The following is an 18,143-nucleotide window of genomic DNA, read 5'->3' as shown; positions in this document are numbered from 1 at the left end:
AGTTCAAACTTGACCTCAGTGTTTATTTCCACTACTATTTATTTTACCAGCACATGATTATTGCTGTTCTAGATTAAATTATTTTATATAAAGTTAAGAGATTAGAATCTATGTTCCCAGAGTTCAATGTTCCCCAGGTCAACATCGTGTAAGCAAAAATTCAGCCTCTTAATATGTTCGGGTTAAATATTAAGTAAATATATTTTTTTAACCATAGCACTCGCCTTAATATGCTTACAGGTTCTCTGGAGAACCAAATAATAATGAGTTTAGAAGAATCTCCTCAATCGCTCATGTCATATTCAGCAATTACAGAGTTTGAGAATATGTTTGACATGATGCACTACAGTACAGACTGAGCCAGGCTAGCTGCTTCTACCTGTTTCCAGTCTTTATGCTAAGCTAACTGTCAGCTGTAGCTTTATATTCACCAGACTGATGCCAGAATATTATTAGCCCTCTCATCCAACTCTTGGCACAACATACATGAATATGCAAAAAATACACATAATCAAAATATAATTTTAAATGTAACAAATTACAGTTTTTCTATGTTTCTTGTCATCGTGACTTTGCTGTTATGTTAAAACAGGATATTTGAAGGTGTCACCCGAGGCATTTCTCATTGTTTTCTGTTGTCATACTCAAATTTAAGAATTACTTGAACAACACCTTGTACAAAGCCATGAAGTCACTCGTTATAATAAACAGTAACTAAACTATTAGACCTCTGTGTTGAAAGGTGATATTGAAGCCACCACGCAGGCCTCTGAAGCTTTGTGTGTATTTGACCTGTGGCGTCACTGCTCTGTTCTTTATTCTTCATGTATGACTGCTCCGTTGTTTGCTCCCCAGGCTGCCAGAGGGAGTTTTCAACAAAAGCACAAAGGTAATTTGGTCACACTGCAGCTTCTCTCAGGTTGTTTGTTTTCCTCATCCGGGCTCAGTTGCAACACAAGTCATTCTTTAACGTCTGGGTGGAGACAACAAAGGCAGGATTAAAATATTCATCACTGATTAACACAGATGCATTTAAACATAACCTTTGGATTTCCCTGAACAAATCTTCTTATTTGCATTTGTCAGTTTGACTTGTTTGTGGTTACTTATTTTTTGAGAAAACGAAATTGAACTTTGACCCATGCGCAGGTGCCTGCGTGTCCTAGAATTGAAAAGAAAGAAAAATAAATATCTGACCTCATTAAACTACTCACACCATCTTCCCCGTCTTCTGCACAATACTTACACCTAGTGTTCAACATGTGAACTACACCCTCCTCTTCACAGACCACTTTGCTCCACCCACCAGACAAAGCCACAAGGAAAAGTCAAATCTCTTTCGATTTTTTTTTTATTATATCAAAATACAAAAATTTGAGAGGAAAATTTCGTATGGGACTAAGCATTTGAAATGATATGGTGACATGAATACAACACTGCTTTCATATTCTCACAGACATGCCATAGATAGAGCGTAGATCATGTGCTAGGCCCATGTCTACGTCACGTTGAGCTACCAGCATTGAGCCTGTGCATTTTCCCTATGAAGGCTTGAGATGGCAACTGTCACTTTAAATCCAGGCCGGTTGGATACGGGCCAGAGTCTTGTTAGATCAGAGTTCGTTCAGGTTTCTGTTTTTACTCGGTAAAGAAACGAGATCCATGGCAGTTGAACATGAAGAGTGAGTACGACATGATCTGAGACGATACAGACTTCACTGGACAGCAGTGGCAAACGAGAGGAAAGTAATACAAATATTATACATAAGGCTTTGGTACAGCACCATACAGTATGAGTTAATTGCTCACAAAAAGTTAAGTGAAGCTTATTACCTGATGTAGTGAGAGAACAGAATGACAAATCTAAAAATACAAAAGAATATAAAAAAAAAAACGACCAAAGAAAGAAACATCAGGTTATCGTTCTGAAACGGAGAAAAGTAAAAAACGAAAAAATGTTTTTGCTTTGAAATATTTACATATGAACATTGTTGAATGCAACGACATGAATACGGACATTTTGGAGACATTATGCACAAAGTAAAACAGATAAACAACATATAATACCGAATGTAAACATGTGATGTACAGCACAGAGTTCAGTGGATGAAAATGACATGAAATGTAAATTTTCTTCCTTTTAAGCACTACTTGGTTTGCTTGAGTATGAGCATTAGCTAAAACAGTCGACGATGTAGTGCTTATTGTAGCCTACGATAATAATACATTCTAGTTTCTCAGTGCTGGTACACATGAAAAAACAGAGAATATAGAAAATACTACATATTTCTATTTTTCCGTCCAATAACAACCAGCTCGGATGTCCATGAATGATTGCTAAATAGGCGTTTTTTTGTATTGTCTCTACATGCAAGATTAATACAATTAAAAAATCATATCAGTTCTAAGTATCATCCTACCAGCACCCAGTGATGCACTAAAAGCTGTAAGCAGAAATATAAAAAAAAAAATAGTAAAAAAAAAATAAAAGTAAAACAACAAAGAAAACAAACACAAAACCCCAAAGAAAGTGAGCTAACAGTACGTCCAAAGCAGCCCTCTTTAAAACACTGTACATGTTTCTGTTGAATATGCAAAAAAAGATCCCGGAAGACAACATCCATTCGTAAAAACAAACCCATAAGAGAGGATGTATGAGCTTTTCCCCAACACCGCTCTACCAGGAGAATCAGCACTAAGTACAAATGGGGTGTGGTGACCGGTCATGGCTTTAACTGTACAGTACTAGTAGGAGCTCCATCCGTCACAAAGGTTTGGTGGGATGGAGTGAGACGCTTCTGCGGGAGTGTGCTTGAAAAACAGGAGCTGTGGACCAGGGATTGTAGACCTACAGGAAGTGTGTGTGTGTAGAAAAAGATTCGATGCGCTCGGATTCCCTCTCGCTTGGTCTGCACTAAATCTAAATCAGGTTATGCTGCTTCTTTTAGGCTGGGTTTAATAATCTGAATATCATCACAAATATACTTCAGAGAGGGAACCTTGGAAGCACAGACAGACATGGCAAACACACGGTAGAAAACAGGTCACCTTGAGTTCATTTTTGAACGTCTCTACTATTTGAGGTTATACTACTATTTTCCATTATTGTCTATCACTGTCATCACACCATGATACTGTTATGATTAGGACCTAGAGTGTCTACCAGAGCGAGTTTAGCTGCTCACACACACACACACACACACACACACACACAGGGCCGAGAGACAAGAGTGTTGCTTGTGGAAACCGAAAACGAGAAAAGAAAAAAAAAACTTCAGGCCTCTATTCTACAGCACCACAGAGTTAAACATAGCACCGAGTCGTAATGTTCGAAGCAACTACGCCCTAACACACACTTTGTCTTTATCAAACGAATGTAAACACAACTTCCTCCACAGCACGGTGTTTGTACGTGACTATAGCATGTCTGTGACTCTTAGAAAAAAGTTTCCTTCAGTTTATTTGCTTTGGACGCCTGAAGGCGACGAGATCTGGAGTGAATCTACATGTGTGCTCATGGACGGGCAAAATACAGCATTACTTTGTTCCAGGAATATTATAGAGGGCGACACACTTCTGCTTCTAAAGCTTTTCCCAGTGGGCATTCACGTACTATACATCAGAGAAAATACTACTCAACTTGTGCAGCCAGCGGGCTATGGCAATAATACATTGTACGGTACTAACATTAAGGTTTCTTCTCTTCTCAGATAAAATAATATCTGCTAAAGTATGACAAATGAGGCACCTTAAAATGTTTTAAAAACATTATTACCCACTTAAAGCCGTACTGTAAGCAAATACTTTTATATATAATTTTCTTTTCACCTTGGGAATCCTTCCCGTCTTTTTCACACGCCCTCGTAAAAGAACGTCTTCCTGTAAAACATGGTTGGATTTATCTTTACAAATACAATACACACCATGTACAGTACATAACAAATATAGATTCTTTTTTTCTCCTCGTATCTTACACGGAACCAATTTGTTAAAGTAGAATATGCTCTTTCACTCTCAGGCAATAATCACTTTCTCACTCAGGTTTTTTCAGTTAGCAGACATTGGGTTGATTCATTTGTGTGGACATTTGTCAGAGATCCTGTGATTGGTTGGTAGCAGGTGGAAAATTTTATCTGATATGTCTTTGAGTGATTGAACGAGCTTTTAGCGATAAAAAGAAAATGGCCGTTTTGGTCGAGAAAACCGGGGTTTGTGGGGGGGGGGCGGGGGTTCAACTGGTTGTTATCGCACAACACAGAGAAGTAAAACAATTTGGGCTTGATGTGCCAACTGGTCATCTCACGCAATGGGTCATTCAATGTACATTCATTTCCTGTACAGCAAAACATACATTCATTATCGGTTAGTGTCGAAAAAACTTAAACATACAGAGCAGTAGCTAGCACGTAATATACCCTTGTTAAAGATAAACAGTCAGGGTGGCCGTTTGGATATTCCCCATCGCTTGTTAACAGCGTTATGAAGCAATCACATTCTCCTCTTAACAGCCGCAGTTAAACATTAACATCCTCTGGTTTGTTCATTCCTCATGGAAACTTTTACCAGTGAAGTTATGTTTATTCATTCATTAATTTTTTTTGTGTGTTTTTTATTTTTAAGGGTATTCTGTTTCTGCCCTATTATTTATGATGCATACAGTTAAATCAGGTACCCATTATAAGATATAAATGTAAAAGAGAAAGAGAGTTATGCATCCTCTGTAGCATTTCCTCTCATGTGTCCTTGGCAAAGAAAGTAAAAACACACTTAACATTGCAGTCTCTGACTCCCTTCTCCCCCCCCCCGGAAGAGACAAACATGACAAGGCGAAGGAAAAGGCAGTTAATGTTAGAAAAAGAATGAGAGAAAGAAAAGGCAACGAAAAAAGGCACAGCGAGACGTGCCACATTTCACGAATGATGAACAATGGAATACATACGACAGAGCACTTCGCAATTCATCACCCTGTTCTTCCAATCCTACGAGTCAAACCTGTGTTGGGGCGTGAAAGTCCCAAATTATTTTTTCCAGAGTTCTCAGGAAGGCTGCGATCTTCATCTCAGCGCCGTGCTGTCGTGACGCGTGTAAACACACTGAGCCCATCGAGCAAATTAAGACACCGTTCCCTAATGGTTGGCACTGGATCGTAAATCAAAGCAAACACAATATGCCGGCTAATAAAAAAAGCTTCCAAATTTGATCAAGTTAGGCCTTATTATCCACTCGAATGAGCAATGGTGTGTGATATAAACCTTTTTGTCCATACGTTTCATATGTAAAAAGGTCAAGTACGTACAGTATACCACAAGAATTACAGCAATTCTGCGTTTACTCTGAGGTATATTTTGTGGTAAGAACCCTGTGTTTAAATACTGACACTATTTGTATTGTAGGAAAGGTAGACTCATGTCCCAGTCCGAAGATGCACCAGGCTTGACAGTTCAGTTCGACTGAAAAACCTAAAGACGTGGACCCCTCGATGACCAGTGAGTGAAAAATCTTTAACGTGTTGTCACATACTCAACCAACACATCGTTATTACTGTAGGAGGAAGCTAAAATCCCTTGTTTTACTATTTTATATACATTATATATTTTCAGAGCGTTTTCAAGTGAGATTCCTCAACAGACAAGTCGCGGTGACAACTCAGAAAAGCCATTGTTCTTGTCCTCTAATAAGATTTTCCAACCCTGGAGCATTCAGCTTAATGTTTCCCGCTCCCCACACAAACATGAACTGTGAGAGATTACAAGAAATGGGTTGGCTTGATACAGAGGCCGCGGGGCGGAGCAGGGAGGGCTGAGGTGTGTGTGTGTCTGTGTGTGTATGCGGTGGAGGAGGCGGTTTAGTCGAGTCCAATGGCTTAGCGGGCACACGTGTCAGCGTAGAGTCCCATAATTTGGGCCCTCAGAGTCTGCACTGGCCAGAATGCCGGTCTGGTCCTCCGCAGACTGCCTGCTGTGCAGGAAGGAGGTCAAATAGAGATAGGGGTTCTTCTTGTTTGGCCTTTTCCTCGTTCTGTGGAGGTGGAGGCCCTCTCCCTCTTGGGGGGTCCGAGATTGCTGCTGGGTCTGAGAGGGAGACACACCTGGAAGGAAGGGAGGGGGAAGAAGCACAGGAGTAACACACCACCCACATGTTTCAAGATTAATATTTTGTGTCTTATTTCTCGAATCGTCTGACTAACCTGTTCTCCGTGCGGGGGCTGCGTTGTTATTGTTGTTGGCAGCCACTCCCTTGGCTTTAGTAATGCAGTGGTGTAGCAGTGCTGGTAAGCTCTCAGACCCGGCAGGATCACTAGACGCACCTAGAGGTTCCCTGAGAAGACGACAGACAGCACAGCAAACATTGATCTGCATTAATCCAACAGTCATGTCCGGTCCCGTCTCAGCCTGAAAACGACTAAATGGAACATTCAGCGCTATTTCCAGTAGAAGCTATCAAATGATCTGATGAGCTCTTATACGTCTACTGAGAGCCCTCTCACTAACATGATGAATATCCACTTAATATCTGCGTTGATGGATGACAAAAGTTAGACATGAAAAGAGAGAGAGAGAGAAAGAAAGAGAGAAAGAAAGAATAGATGACATAAAGTGGATTTGGTGAAATTATTGGTTTGTCCTCATGCAGTCATTACATTAAAGACCCGGTCACACAGTTAAAACTACATTTCAGTATTAAAGGGTTTTTTATTAGTGACACAAAATCACTTTGTCCAATTACTCGTGGTCCCATAATCATGTTTTAAAATTTCAGGGAAATTATATCGTCTTGGCAGCAGCGCTAAACACATTTCAATTTGTAGTGCCTACTCAGTTTTGGGTCTTTATGTAATGACTGCTTGAGATATGCAGGCAATATTGGTATTTGCTGTATAAAACTCATAAAATGAAAATACTTTGTGGAACTATTAATTACTGTTCCTGTAATAATAAAGAATTTCTTTTTTTAAATCCGTCAATACATTATTTTGTATTACTCACTAGGTGTGGGGTCAGCAACCTATGACAAGCGAAGACATTTTCAGTGGCATGTGAGAAAGTAAAAACTTTATTACAATATAGAAGGATTTTATGTCACTAATGTATTTGATACTACAGTATAACAGTGATAAAGACGATCAGACCATTAATATTGATGTGATGATGTTGAATCTGCACACAGGTCATGCTGATTGGTCCCTGAGCCTCTGTCGAACGGCGCAGCTGTAACCACGAGGCAAAGTGCAATGCACCAACGTGCAGGCAACACACAGAGCAGGGTTATCAGGCCGTTTCACCAGTTACACAATGGAGAGTGGATTCACAGCACGAAGAGACGCAACTGTGTGTGAACTCAATGAATGTTTTTGTTAGTTTCTGTAACATTGTGAGATGTGTTTCTTCTCGAGAATCTACAGAACTGATTTTCTTTGAAACTTCTTGACTTGATGAGCAAATCAGACAGGGCTATTTATTTTATTTACTTTTTCCTCCACAAACAATGTAGAGGTCTTGATGAGGAAAACCAGACATTTTTACAGTGCTAATATCTATCAACAGGAGAAATTTGGTGCGGATCTGGATAATAAGCTGGATGCAAGTGGCCAAACAGCCTTCGCGGGGGTTTTCTCACCTTTCTAGTATTTTAATAGCACACCTCACTAAATGGTTTCGAAATGAGGGCTCTTGTTCAGATAATAGGCCTTTAACTCTATTATTATAACAAAAAAGATCAAACTTCTTCTAATACTGTGACGACTCTAAAGACGTGTTAACAAACATGAATTCTCTTCCCACCAAAGGTTGCTGACCCCTGCAGAAGGTGTGAGAGACTTTCTCCGACTGTCTGTTCAATGTGCTAATGAAACCCGAAATAACTATTTTCATTTCATGAGTGATACATGCTACAGTAAGTTGAATGAAAAATACTAAAATCAGCAAATCAATCAACACAAATCAATAAACACGTTAAGTATCGTCTCTTTCATCGTATGAAGTATTATTTAGCAGTAGTTTCACCTCGTACCCAATACTCTGGCTCTGTTGTCCGTCTCGTATAGAAATAAGTGAATAAAGTTAAATCAAAACCTCCGAAACTCAACATTTACGTTTTGATGAGGTTCACGAGGCTCTTTGCTTTTCAAACGACTGAACACACACAGCTTCAAAACGTGACTTAATGTTTCATTAAGCCAGGTTGTTGTGCCACAAATGTTTCAAAAGGAACACAAAGCTCTAGAGAGGCTGTCCATCACTTGTCACTGCGGAGAGAGAGATTGAGAGGCATTAGCAGAGAGGGCGAGACACAATCTGAGACTTAAAACAGTCCTGCACAGATAGAGAACACTCCCATTATCACATGGACTGTGTGCAGAGGCCCCAGTGTGTTAATATACAGAACATTTCCAATAGACATAAACACTGTACAGCACAATTTCATAAACATGAACACTGCGTACAGAGGCTTCACCATGCTGACGGGAGGAGATGGCAGGAAGAGGAAATGGCCGTTAAAGAACAAGTCACATGACAGGAAGAGGAGATGGCCATTAAAAAACAGTCACATGACAGAAAAACGAAAGCACTTAAGACAACAAATGTGACAAAGAATTTAGTTTGAGAATTGTAGTTATTTGTTTGGTCATAGAGAGAAGTTTAGAGAATGCATGCATGGCATTTTGCACATGGAACAAAACTTTAAAGGGGAATACTCCAGTCTTTCATTCATGTGCGTCCTCTATTGATTCAAGGCTTTTTTTGGTTGTTTTTTTAGTTTTTGGTGCAGGGAAACATGTCTGTGTTCAAACAATCAGAAGACAAAATCAAATGCTTCTCAAACTGTCCAAACCGCTCCTCCTGCTCGCTCTCAAGCCTGATTACTGCAGCGCACTGTGCCACGGCATGGCAGGCGTACTGCGCCTTGGACGTGTATCGACAAATGTGTCCTGTGTGTCATTATTATTACCATTAGTTGTACTTCACTTGAATCCAGCACAGAGGCACAACCCAAAGCGATTCCCCTTTAAAGGAGAGAGTGATTAGAGCCCTCCCCCTGCTGACCCCTGCCCTATCAGACATGGGTCCGACCCTTACCTATTGCGGCGTAGGGGACCGGGTCACAACAACGCTGCCCAGATAGCTGAGATCAATCAAAAACAAATCAGGTAAGACCCTTACCTCTATAAAGCAGCAGCCCTAAAAGCTACTTTCCCCTAAAGGCCAGTGATGGTGCAGGAACGAGTCTCTGCCTCGTGGCTTTGGCTACCGTCTCACTGTAGCTTCTAAGGGTGGTGAGGTGGGTGTGAGGGGGCGCAGGAGTGTGTGCAGTGTAGAAATGCTAGAGGGCATTAAAGTACATGATTCTCCGCTGTGTTTTTATATAAGCTATTCTGTGTTATGTCTACATTTCTGCAAACAAACAACGATCAATCTAAATGTTGGATTAACTGGGAAAAATGTCTTCTCCTGATATTTATTATTCCCTGGTGAAAAACATATTCTCACTGTGTCTTCATCCTTATGGTCACAACTTTCAAATTGGACACCTTTTATGAGCAGTTCATACGTTGTAACTCACTTGTTTGATAGCTCATTAAGTTGTTAATTTAATGTCTGGTAAATTATTTACTTTGGCTTTAGAGGACAGTTAAAAGCCATTAAAAACAATTTAATTATATTGGGTTGCCAAATAGTGGCTGGCTTTTGTCCTCTATTAGGATGACACTACATTTATTTTATGGCTCTTCAATTTATCAGGAAAAGCCCTCTGGTGTATCGTCTGAACTCAAACCTCCTGTAAAACCTCTGCAGAATATCTTTTTTATTTTATTACAACTTATTTTCATTTACAAATACAGACAATCCATTAATGACATGGTAACATCATACTAGGGCCGTTAGCTAGAAACTCTTGAAACTTCAGTTATGCTTTATCTAAACATGTAATGACGGAACTAATAGTTACCTTTTATAACGACTCTCTGCAAAGCATTTATAAGCTGTAACTAATAATTAGTATTATCTATTAATCCTCACTTAATTGTCAGCTTATGTTGTAGTAGTATATCATACAGGTTTATTGAATAAGTGTATTATATGATGTGTAAAGTTTTGATCTCATAAGTCAGTAATACTTGGTTTTGTTATAATTCAACTGAGCAAATGTGGATAATAACTTAAGTTGGTTTTATCAATGTATTTTCACTGATATAAAATGCTTATGTTACAAATGTTTCATAAAGTGTGACCTATTAAGAGACTGACATCGTGTTATGTAATAGTATAAATATAAAAATGTAAATGTTCATATACAGTCATTTATTAAAGTTAAACATAAACTTAATATTTCTTGTTCCTCACTTGGATTTTTTATTTTCAAACTTCTGAAAATTTATCAAATCAGGTTTAATTCATGGGAAGTTGTTGAAGTTACTTTAATTTATAGTTTCAATGTTCAAAATGGGGGACAAGAAACAATTACAGTTTCCATAACAGTACACTTGAGGGTTTCTGTAGCTTTCATGTGTCTTACTCTTCCTCCAGTAATTGCTTTTGCTCTTAGTTTAAATTGACTTCGTTTTTCATTATTGTGATCAATAATTTATAAGATTGAATCTGAGCTATTAAATAATAAAGACACAAATTTATGATCTTAAAATCAAATAGCTTCCTCATGTGATTAAAGTTTAGAGAACTGTCATTTTTATGAACTGACACAGTCTGTGCTGAATGCAATTCCATGCCTTCTGCATATTTATGTACAATATGCATCTTAATTATGCCTGAATGAAAACATCAAAGTAGAACTGTGGATAATTACGTGGGAAATTTGGTCTAGAGAGCGGACGAGGAGACAAGTCTCTTCTTTAATCTAATATGTGACTATTCTCTACTGGAATGGATCACCTACCCTGAGGCTGATATCTGGAGCTGGGAGGGCTCTGAGGGCAGCATCTCCTCCTCTCTCCTTCTCTGGGACGGCCTCTGCCCGAAAACATCCCTGCCCTCCGGTGGAGGAGAAGGGGACTGGGAGGGGTAACTGGCTGCAGTGGAGGCATACGACATGTGGGCGTGGTAACTGGGGCTGGGATGCGTGGTGCCCTGGCTCTGAGTGGGAGAGGTGGACAGGGAGGACCTCCGGGAGAAACTGACAGTGGCCGAGGGCTGCAGGGTGATCTCAGGCATCTCCAGAGACCGAGAGGTGCGGAGGATGCTGGGGCGCGGAGGGGGCCGTACTAGAATATCTGGAGAACCTGGCTGGGTGCTAAGGGGGCTTTGGGAGAGGGGAGAGAGGCGAGAGGGCTGGAGTACTAGTGGGGGTAGGCTGGGGTCTGCCCGGCGCCCCGCCCTCGGGCTGAGCCAGGACTGAGGACTACTACTGGGGGCTGTGCTTGGGCTCCCTGCACGGGCTAGCGGGTCAGGGTAAGGCAACACTGGTACACCCACACCGTGGGCCGTGTGTCTGAGCTGGCCGAGACTTTGGGCCTGTTGCATAGCTAAACGCCTAGACGGAGGCCCCATGGACCTGTCTCTGCCTTGGAGAGCCATAGGAACCTCCAGCTGCAGGAGTCCAGGACTCATTTGATCCTGTAGCGATGAGAGGTGCAGGCGACTGGAGGGGTGAGGGTGAGGAGGGTATGGGGGTGGGTCAGGGAGGTCCTGGGGGTGATGTAAGGGATGATGAGGTGGGTATATGAACCGTGGACCCTCTAGACCCAGGAAGGGTAGCTCATGAGGATGCCAGCTATCAGGCGAGCGAGAAGGAGGGCTGTGTGTGTGAGACAGAGAATGGCCAGAGGCAGTGTACTGATGGTGCTCCATCTCTCCACTCTCCTCGGGGATGGAGGGGTAACCAAAGGGCCCGTCTCCAGTGCCTGGGGGGGAGGACAGAGCAGAGCTACGCGGGCTGATGTCAGGCATGTAGAATGGTGGTGGAATCCCTGATTCACCGCGGCTGCCCAGATACCCATAGAATGGGCCCTGGGGAAAGCCCCTGTAGCGGGAGGTAGGGGCCTGCCCTGAGGCGTGAAGTGCACTGCCCTCTGCAAAGCTCATACCTTCCATGGCCCTGTGCAGGCGGGGGCTGTAGTTGGGGGGCTGCGTTGACTCCAGGCTGGAGGACGTTGGTGAGAGCTGGGGCCGCAGCGTGGGCATGATGGGCGGCATAGGCCCGGGGTCAAAATCATTCTCCTCGTCAGACTGCCGGAACTCGGGGTACATGTCAGACTCCTCTGCAAAGGGGAAGCCCTGGATGCGGCGCGGCGGTGGGCTGATGTCCATGATGAAGCGGCCATCGGGGCCGCGGCTTATCAGCTCAATAGGCGTGGTGACCTCGGATTCATACTTGGACACACTGTACTTCTTGCTGGCTATGGCACGCTTGGTTTTCTTGTAGAAGGAAAGCTCTTTGTCTTTGTCTCTCTGAGGGCTGGGCAGCCTCCTGACGTACAGGCCTGGACCGTGGGAGCCTTCAGAAGAAAGAGAGCGTGGCCGAGAAGGAGGGGAGCTCTCTGGACTTATCTTCCCCGATGATAACCTAATTTAAAAGATGCAGACACAAGACACTGGCTTGATTTAACATGTACCACAAGAAACCCCGAAAGGTAAAGGCAAATATTTCAAAACTAAATAATAATATTTATGCTGTCAATCAATGGTGAGTTTCAAACCAAACAAACGACACAGTACAAAGCCAAAGCACTCTATCAAGAAAGCCATAATGAATAGCGTTATGATAATGACCAGCTCATGGCGGGGCAGCATCCTGATGGGACAGCGGCTAATGAATTAAGCCTGAATGATGGGATGAGAGGAAAACCAACGACGCAACCATGACAACCGCATCACTTATCCATTGAGTCTACATCTTCTTGAGCAGACGTGAGCCCAATTTCCATATGCTGCACCAAATGGTGATGTGAGGGAAGCAGATGACATCTAACCAGGCCTCATTTGCCCACACCAGGAGCAGCACAGTGGACATTTACTGGGTCACTGAATGCATCACGTAGACAGACATTGTAAAGAGTGCATGTGCACAGTATTGAACTGTACATGCAACTGAGCTAATGCAGTTTATTCCCTGGTATGGTGCGTGAAAGTCTGTGCATGCACTAAGACCAGCGGTAGACTTCACTATAGGAAATAATCAGTCAGTTGATCATTTCTATGCAATGCATTAACCATGCAGCCAAGCCAGTGCGTTGCAGCACACTCTGTATTTTGGTGCAGGCAGGCACTCACAGGGGGCTGGCGGGCGGGGGCAAGAAACTGCTCCTGGCTGGCTCGTCCCAGCAGGGCTCTACCCCCGGCAAGGGGGTGAGAGGAGGCCTGCGATGGGAGACACACACATGGGCCTGGTTCATCTCTATCTAAGCCACTCGCAGGAAGTGAGAACACCGTGACCTGCCTGGACCATTTCATAGAAACAGACAAAAGTATCTGACACTAACGATCTCCTCTAAAGTCTCAGGCCAACAAACATTTACACTGGAATGGGATTCACACAGATTATTATGTCACAAATGAGCTACTTTCTGAGATTGAAATGCAGTCATACACGTACACAGGTTTTACACACGGACAGACGAGTACACACATGTAGCAGATAGTACAGATTCAATGTGCAGCATTGTTAAACACTGAGGATCATGCAGGAAGCAGAGAGCGTTTGAGGTTAAAGAATACAGATGGATCAAAAATCAATACACACACTGCAGCTTGGGCACTCTGGGTAATGCGTTTAAAATGCTGACTTGGCTGCTTTGAACTCTTCCCTAATCTGCCCATGATCCGCTAGAGGCTGCTACTGTACATGTTCTTCCACACCCTCCGAAAGAACTCAAGCATCCATTCTAATCAGTATGCACAATAAACCCTGGGCTGCTTCGTCGCCTTCTCTGTTTCTTTTTCATTTTGCAGAAACTAATTACTTCTTGTCTAAAAGCACAGGAGATGCATACTGTGTGTATCAAGCAGCTCCACGAAAAAATGTTGTGTATCTCCACTAAACTCTCTTAATAAGGTGCAGAAGAAGATGCACAGCAGCGGCCGCCTCAGGTCGACTGCAGGCGCTCCGGCGTTGGCTTTACTTACGGTGACTCAATGCTTTTCCTGAAGTGTGTCACCGACAAGGGAGGATCTGAGAGGACAGAAATATTTAGATTTAGCTTTTCTTCTGTTGAACACCACCAGTGCAAGTCAGACACATGGATGGATTAAGAGACAATGGACCCCTGGGCCCCACAGACATGTGACAGGCCTCATGGTTTGTGCTTGTTTTGTGTCTTTTTTTGTCTCTTTGTAGTTTTTTAGTTCATCATCCATCCATGTGAGACGCACTATATTTAATACACGTGAATTAAGTGGAGATGGAGACCGACCTGGTTTGCGTTTGAGTTTGCGGCGGTGTTGCTTGTTGACAAAGCAAGCTGCTAGAGTACTGAACAGTACCGCCGCTGCCAGAAAACAGATAGTTGCCACGACACCCGCCACCACAGGGCGCGCCAGGCCCTCGTCAGGCAGCTCCGCAGGAGGGAAGGGATCTGACGGGGCAGACCAGGAGGTAAAATTAAGAGGTTGCATACTAATATGAATCTATTTCTACTTTCTCTGTGTAGATTGTCACTCTTTACTGTGAAGAGACTGACCCGTGCTTGATACGCCTACGACATTACTGCTCTCACTAATCAGGTCGTCCATGACAGCCATCACTCGAAACTCATACCAGGACTCCTGACAAGAGAGAGAGAGAGAGGCACCGCACACACTGTTCTTTTGTCCCTCTCATACACAGATTTTCGCCACGTACATTGAAAGTGAAATAAAAAGCATTGAACCAGAAAACCTCCCACAGACACATATCAGAAGGTGTGTGCATGTGACCGACCTGGACGAGGTCCCTGGCTATGAGCTCAGTCTCCGTGGAAGAGATCAGGTCGTCCAGAACCTCCCATCTCTCCCCGAGGCGGAACTCCATGATGTATCGGTCGATGGGTGAGGAGTGGTTGCCTGGGGGGAGCCACGTGAGGAGGACACCGTGCTGCGTGCGGTTGGCTGTGAGGCATCGTGGTGGAGTAAGAAGCACCAGTGGTTCTGGGGTACCCAGAGGGGAGCCTGCAGACCAGAGATCGGAGACCATGAAATGTCTGCACCAAATGTACCAATCCATCAAGGACATTTTCAGATATCAGACTGGGCACCATTGAAATCCATCTGATAGTGGTCAGGGCAGTTATTTCTCAAATTGAAATATATCAACCTGCAGAGGTAAAAACCAAGGAGTCACTAGTCAGTAGTAATGATCCTCTGCAGATGATAAATGTCTGTATTAACGTTAATGGCAATCCATTCGATAATTGCTTAAACAGCCATCTTAGTTAACCACAAAAACATCTCCTGCAGTTTATTAACATTTAATTTGTGGTTTATAATGTTGTTCTAAGCAAATATGAACACTTAACGTATGACTTAACATAAATATATGTAGACAAATATTGTACAATAACAGACACTAAAATGTATTTATATCTGCAAATATAATAGAGTTAAAACCAAGTATGTTATACACATACTATGAAATCTTTATATGCTGCCTATCAGTGATTGAACACTTACACAGGTGTACTATTATGCAAAGGGTTTCCTTGGTAATAAGGTAACTCAATGCACTGATTTCCATATGAACTGAAACATGATACAACTCGACCATGAGATGGACTGAACTGGTTTGAGGAGTCGATGTCGTCTCTTTTCTCTGAGTCTGGTGTTTCGAACACACAGAGATTTGTGTGTTACCGATTTTTAAACATTCCTTCTTTTAAACCCTTCATTTCTTTGCTCTGTCCACTTCTATGATAGAAAATCCAGCCATGCACTTTCCTCCCTTCGTGCTGTTCCTTCTGCTGAGACATTGATTTTAAATACCACGCACCTTTAATTCACTTTCTGTTCACGCAGCGGGCAAACAAAGGCTGAATTGGCAGCTTGCCCTTGAGGCATGAGGTGGATTAAAACACACAAGAATCTAAAAGACGTAAATCTTTTCCTTTTTTCTTTTTACATTGAAAATACACTGCAGATCAAAAAACAGCTTTTCTAACAGCAGCTAAATTCAGCTGAGTTGAGTAACAATGTGTTTTGTATGTTTTCTCACAGCAAACATGTTAAAAACAGGTGGAACTAATAACATTAATAAATAACTCTGGTATTTTAACATTTGAACATGTTTGCAGACAATCATCTATCGTTTTGCTCAGGCATGAAAATGTGTACAGTTCCAGTGAATACATTTCATCAGGTTAAAAATTCAGCACATTTTATCTGGAGGGTACAGAAGCATTGGGCTTCACAAGAGGCTGAAAGGCCTGGATTTGTGTGCAGTCTTAAAAGAGCATTAAGTTAGCAGTTAGCTTTGTGCATGTAAGAGATTATATTTTGTTCAAACAAACTGGTGTCTGGTGTGCAATATGCAGTGAGAGTAAAGTTTGGATATATACAGTATATACAACACTGTATATGAATATATGTACGTTTCATGGGTCCTTGTGCTTTCCACAGTGACAGTAGCAAAGAAACTTAATATCAGAAACATACATTTGTAAAACTCTGCTGTATTGTTCATGGCCTGATTCTACTTAAAATCCTGTTTAATCTACTTGAGAGAGAAAAGAGATACTTTTTTTGATTGATGTTTTTTAAATCACTTTTAAATGCATTAACCCTTGTATCGGGGGATATGTAGAAAACTACAGTCTAAATGTAAATATTATTTTCCTAAATGTGTGGAGGTGATGGAGAGGTTGATGTAGTTCTTCCTGCCTGAACTTTGTCTGCAGGTTTTCTCTTTCAACTCCATCCAGTGACTCTAACAACAAGGTAGGACAGACTGTTTTAAGCCTGAGAGGTGAAACTCAGGGACACAAAATCAGAAAGATGCATGTTGACTACGGCTCTGATTATTATTATTAGGTTATTGCTCTGAGTGAACAACAGCAGGTTGAACTGAAGCTGACTGGGCTTTTTCCCAACTCAGATCATCTGTCATGTGTACTTTAGAAGCTGGAAGGTCAGACAGTAACTGTTAGAGAAACAATCATCCTGCAATAATATCAGTGGGACAAGATTAGGATTTTCGCACCTGCCCCATCCCCAGTGGAAATTAAACCCTCATATACACATCAGTGTAAACTTCACTAGAGGGCAGTGTCTTCAACACTGTATCAGATGAACATTTTAAATTATAAATAGTATCTCTGCAGCTCGCTGGGTTGATTCTGAATTCAAGAAGCGCCAAACGTGGATTGAAAAGCCTTTGAGTAACGGCACCCACCTGCGGTGTTGACTGTCACAACTTCGCTGAATGGGCCTGTGCCCAGTTTGTTTTGTGCCAACACACTGAACTGGTACTCCGTCCCAGGCTCCAGCGCTGGCACCACCAACCAGATCTGAGCACCAGAAACTGGCATCGAATGCCAGTCGTGAGGACCGAAGTCCACTCGCTTTGACCTGAGAACAGAAATGATACAGAAAAACAGAAAACAATCATATAAAGTGTGATAAAAAGGTAAAACTGCATCATGGTGAATAATGTTCTGATTCTCATAAGTCACATAACAGTGTTGTTCAGTGTATGTGATGGAAATCTGCAGGAAATTTAAAGGTTATACACTAAATACATTCTTGAGTTACACCAGATTTCTCCCCTTTGTCCCAGGGAATTTGCCGGAGTCTTTATTCATTATTTTCTGAAAATGTGCTGTTTGTTTAGATGTTATGATGACAGACATTTCTAAGGAGGGTCTTCTCAGTTGCTTATAGGAGGTATGGAGACAAATTCACGAAGGTTTCCAGGACAGAATCGTGTTTGGTTCTGATCAATGATCTGAATAGAGAAGTTGTGCTAATGAAGGTTATTTCAGTTTCTATTAGTTCAAGTTTTTTCCTTGAAAGAAATAGCTTGAATTAAATCCAAATTAATATGAATGAATCATGGATTTATTATTGGGAACATTATTTATCATTTATGCTAAATTGCATTTTTTATTTCTTGATACAGGTTTTTATTTTATATCTATAAGTCACTGCTGTCAAATGAATAAAACTCTTAATGTTGAGCTATGGACCAACTGATCACTCTCTATGTTCCAAAAGAAAGTTGGC

At 41.9% G+C, this 18,143-nt stretch overlaps 1 protein-coding gene across 1 annotated transcript in view; it reads right to left on the bottom strand.

The window, feature by feature from the left end:
- Positions 1–5,879: 5,879 nt before the first annotated feature.
- The window catches only part of igsf9ba (immunoglobulin superfamily, member 9Ba), a 56,890-nt gene continuing 44,626 nt past the window's right edge, over positions 5,880–18,143 (bottom strand). Inside the window, exons 13-21 of the mRNA XM_061073615.1 lie at positions 17,314–17,489; positions 14,872–15,098; positions 14,633–14,717; positions 14,366–14,527; positions 14,079–14,124; positions 13,227–13,313; positions 10,894–12,519; positions 6,188–6,318; positions 5,880–6,088 (exon numbers count right to left, since the gene is read on the bottom strand). Of these exons, the coding sequence (XP_060929598.1) occupies positions 5,880–6,088; positions 6,188–6,318; positions 10,894–12,519; positions 13,227–13,313; positions 14,079–14,124; positions 14,366–14,527; positions 14,633–14,717; positions 14,872–15,098; positions 17,314–17,489 (2,749 nt within the window). The remainder of the gene's footprint in view (positions 6,089–6,187; positions 6,319–10,893; positions 12,520–13,226; positions 13,314–14,078; positions 14,125–14,365; positions 14,528–14,632; positions 14,718–14,871; positions 15,099–17,313; positions 17,490–18,143) is intronic.

Source organism: Limanda limanda, chromosome 6 (genome assembly GCF_963576545.1).
Source record: "Limanda limanda chromosome 6, fLimLim1.1, whole genome shotgun sequence".
NCBI lineage: Eukaryota > Metazoa > Chordata > Actinopteri > Pleuronectiformes > Pleuronectidae > Limanda > Limanda limanda.
This window is presented reverse-complemented; position numbering and strand designations above follow the sequence as displayed.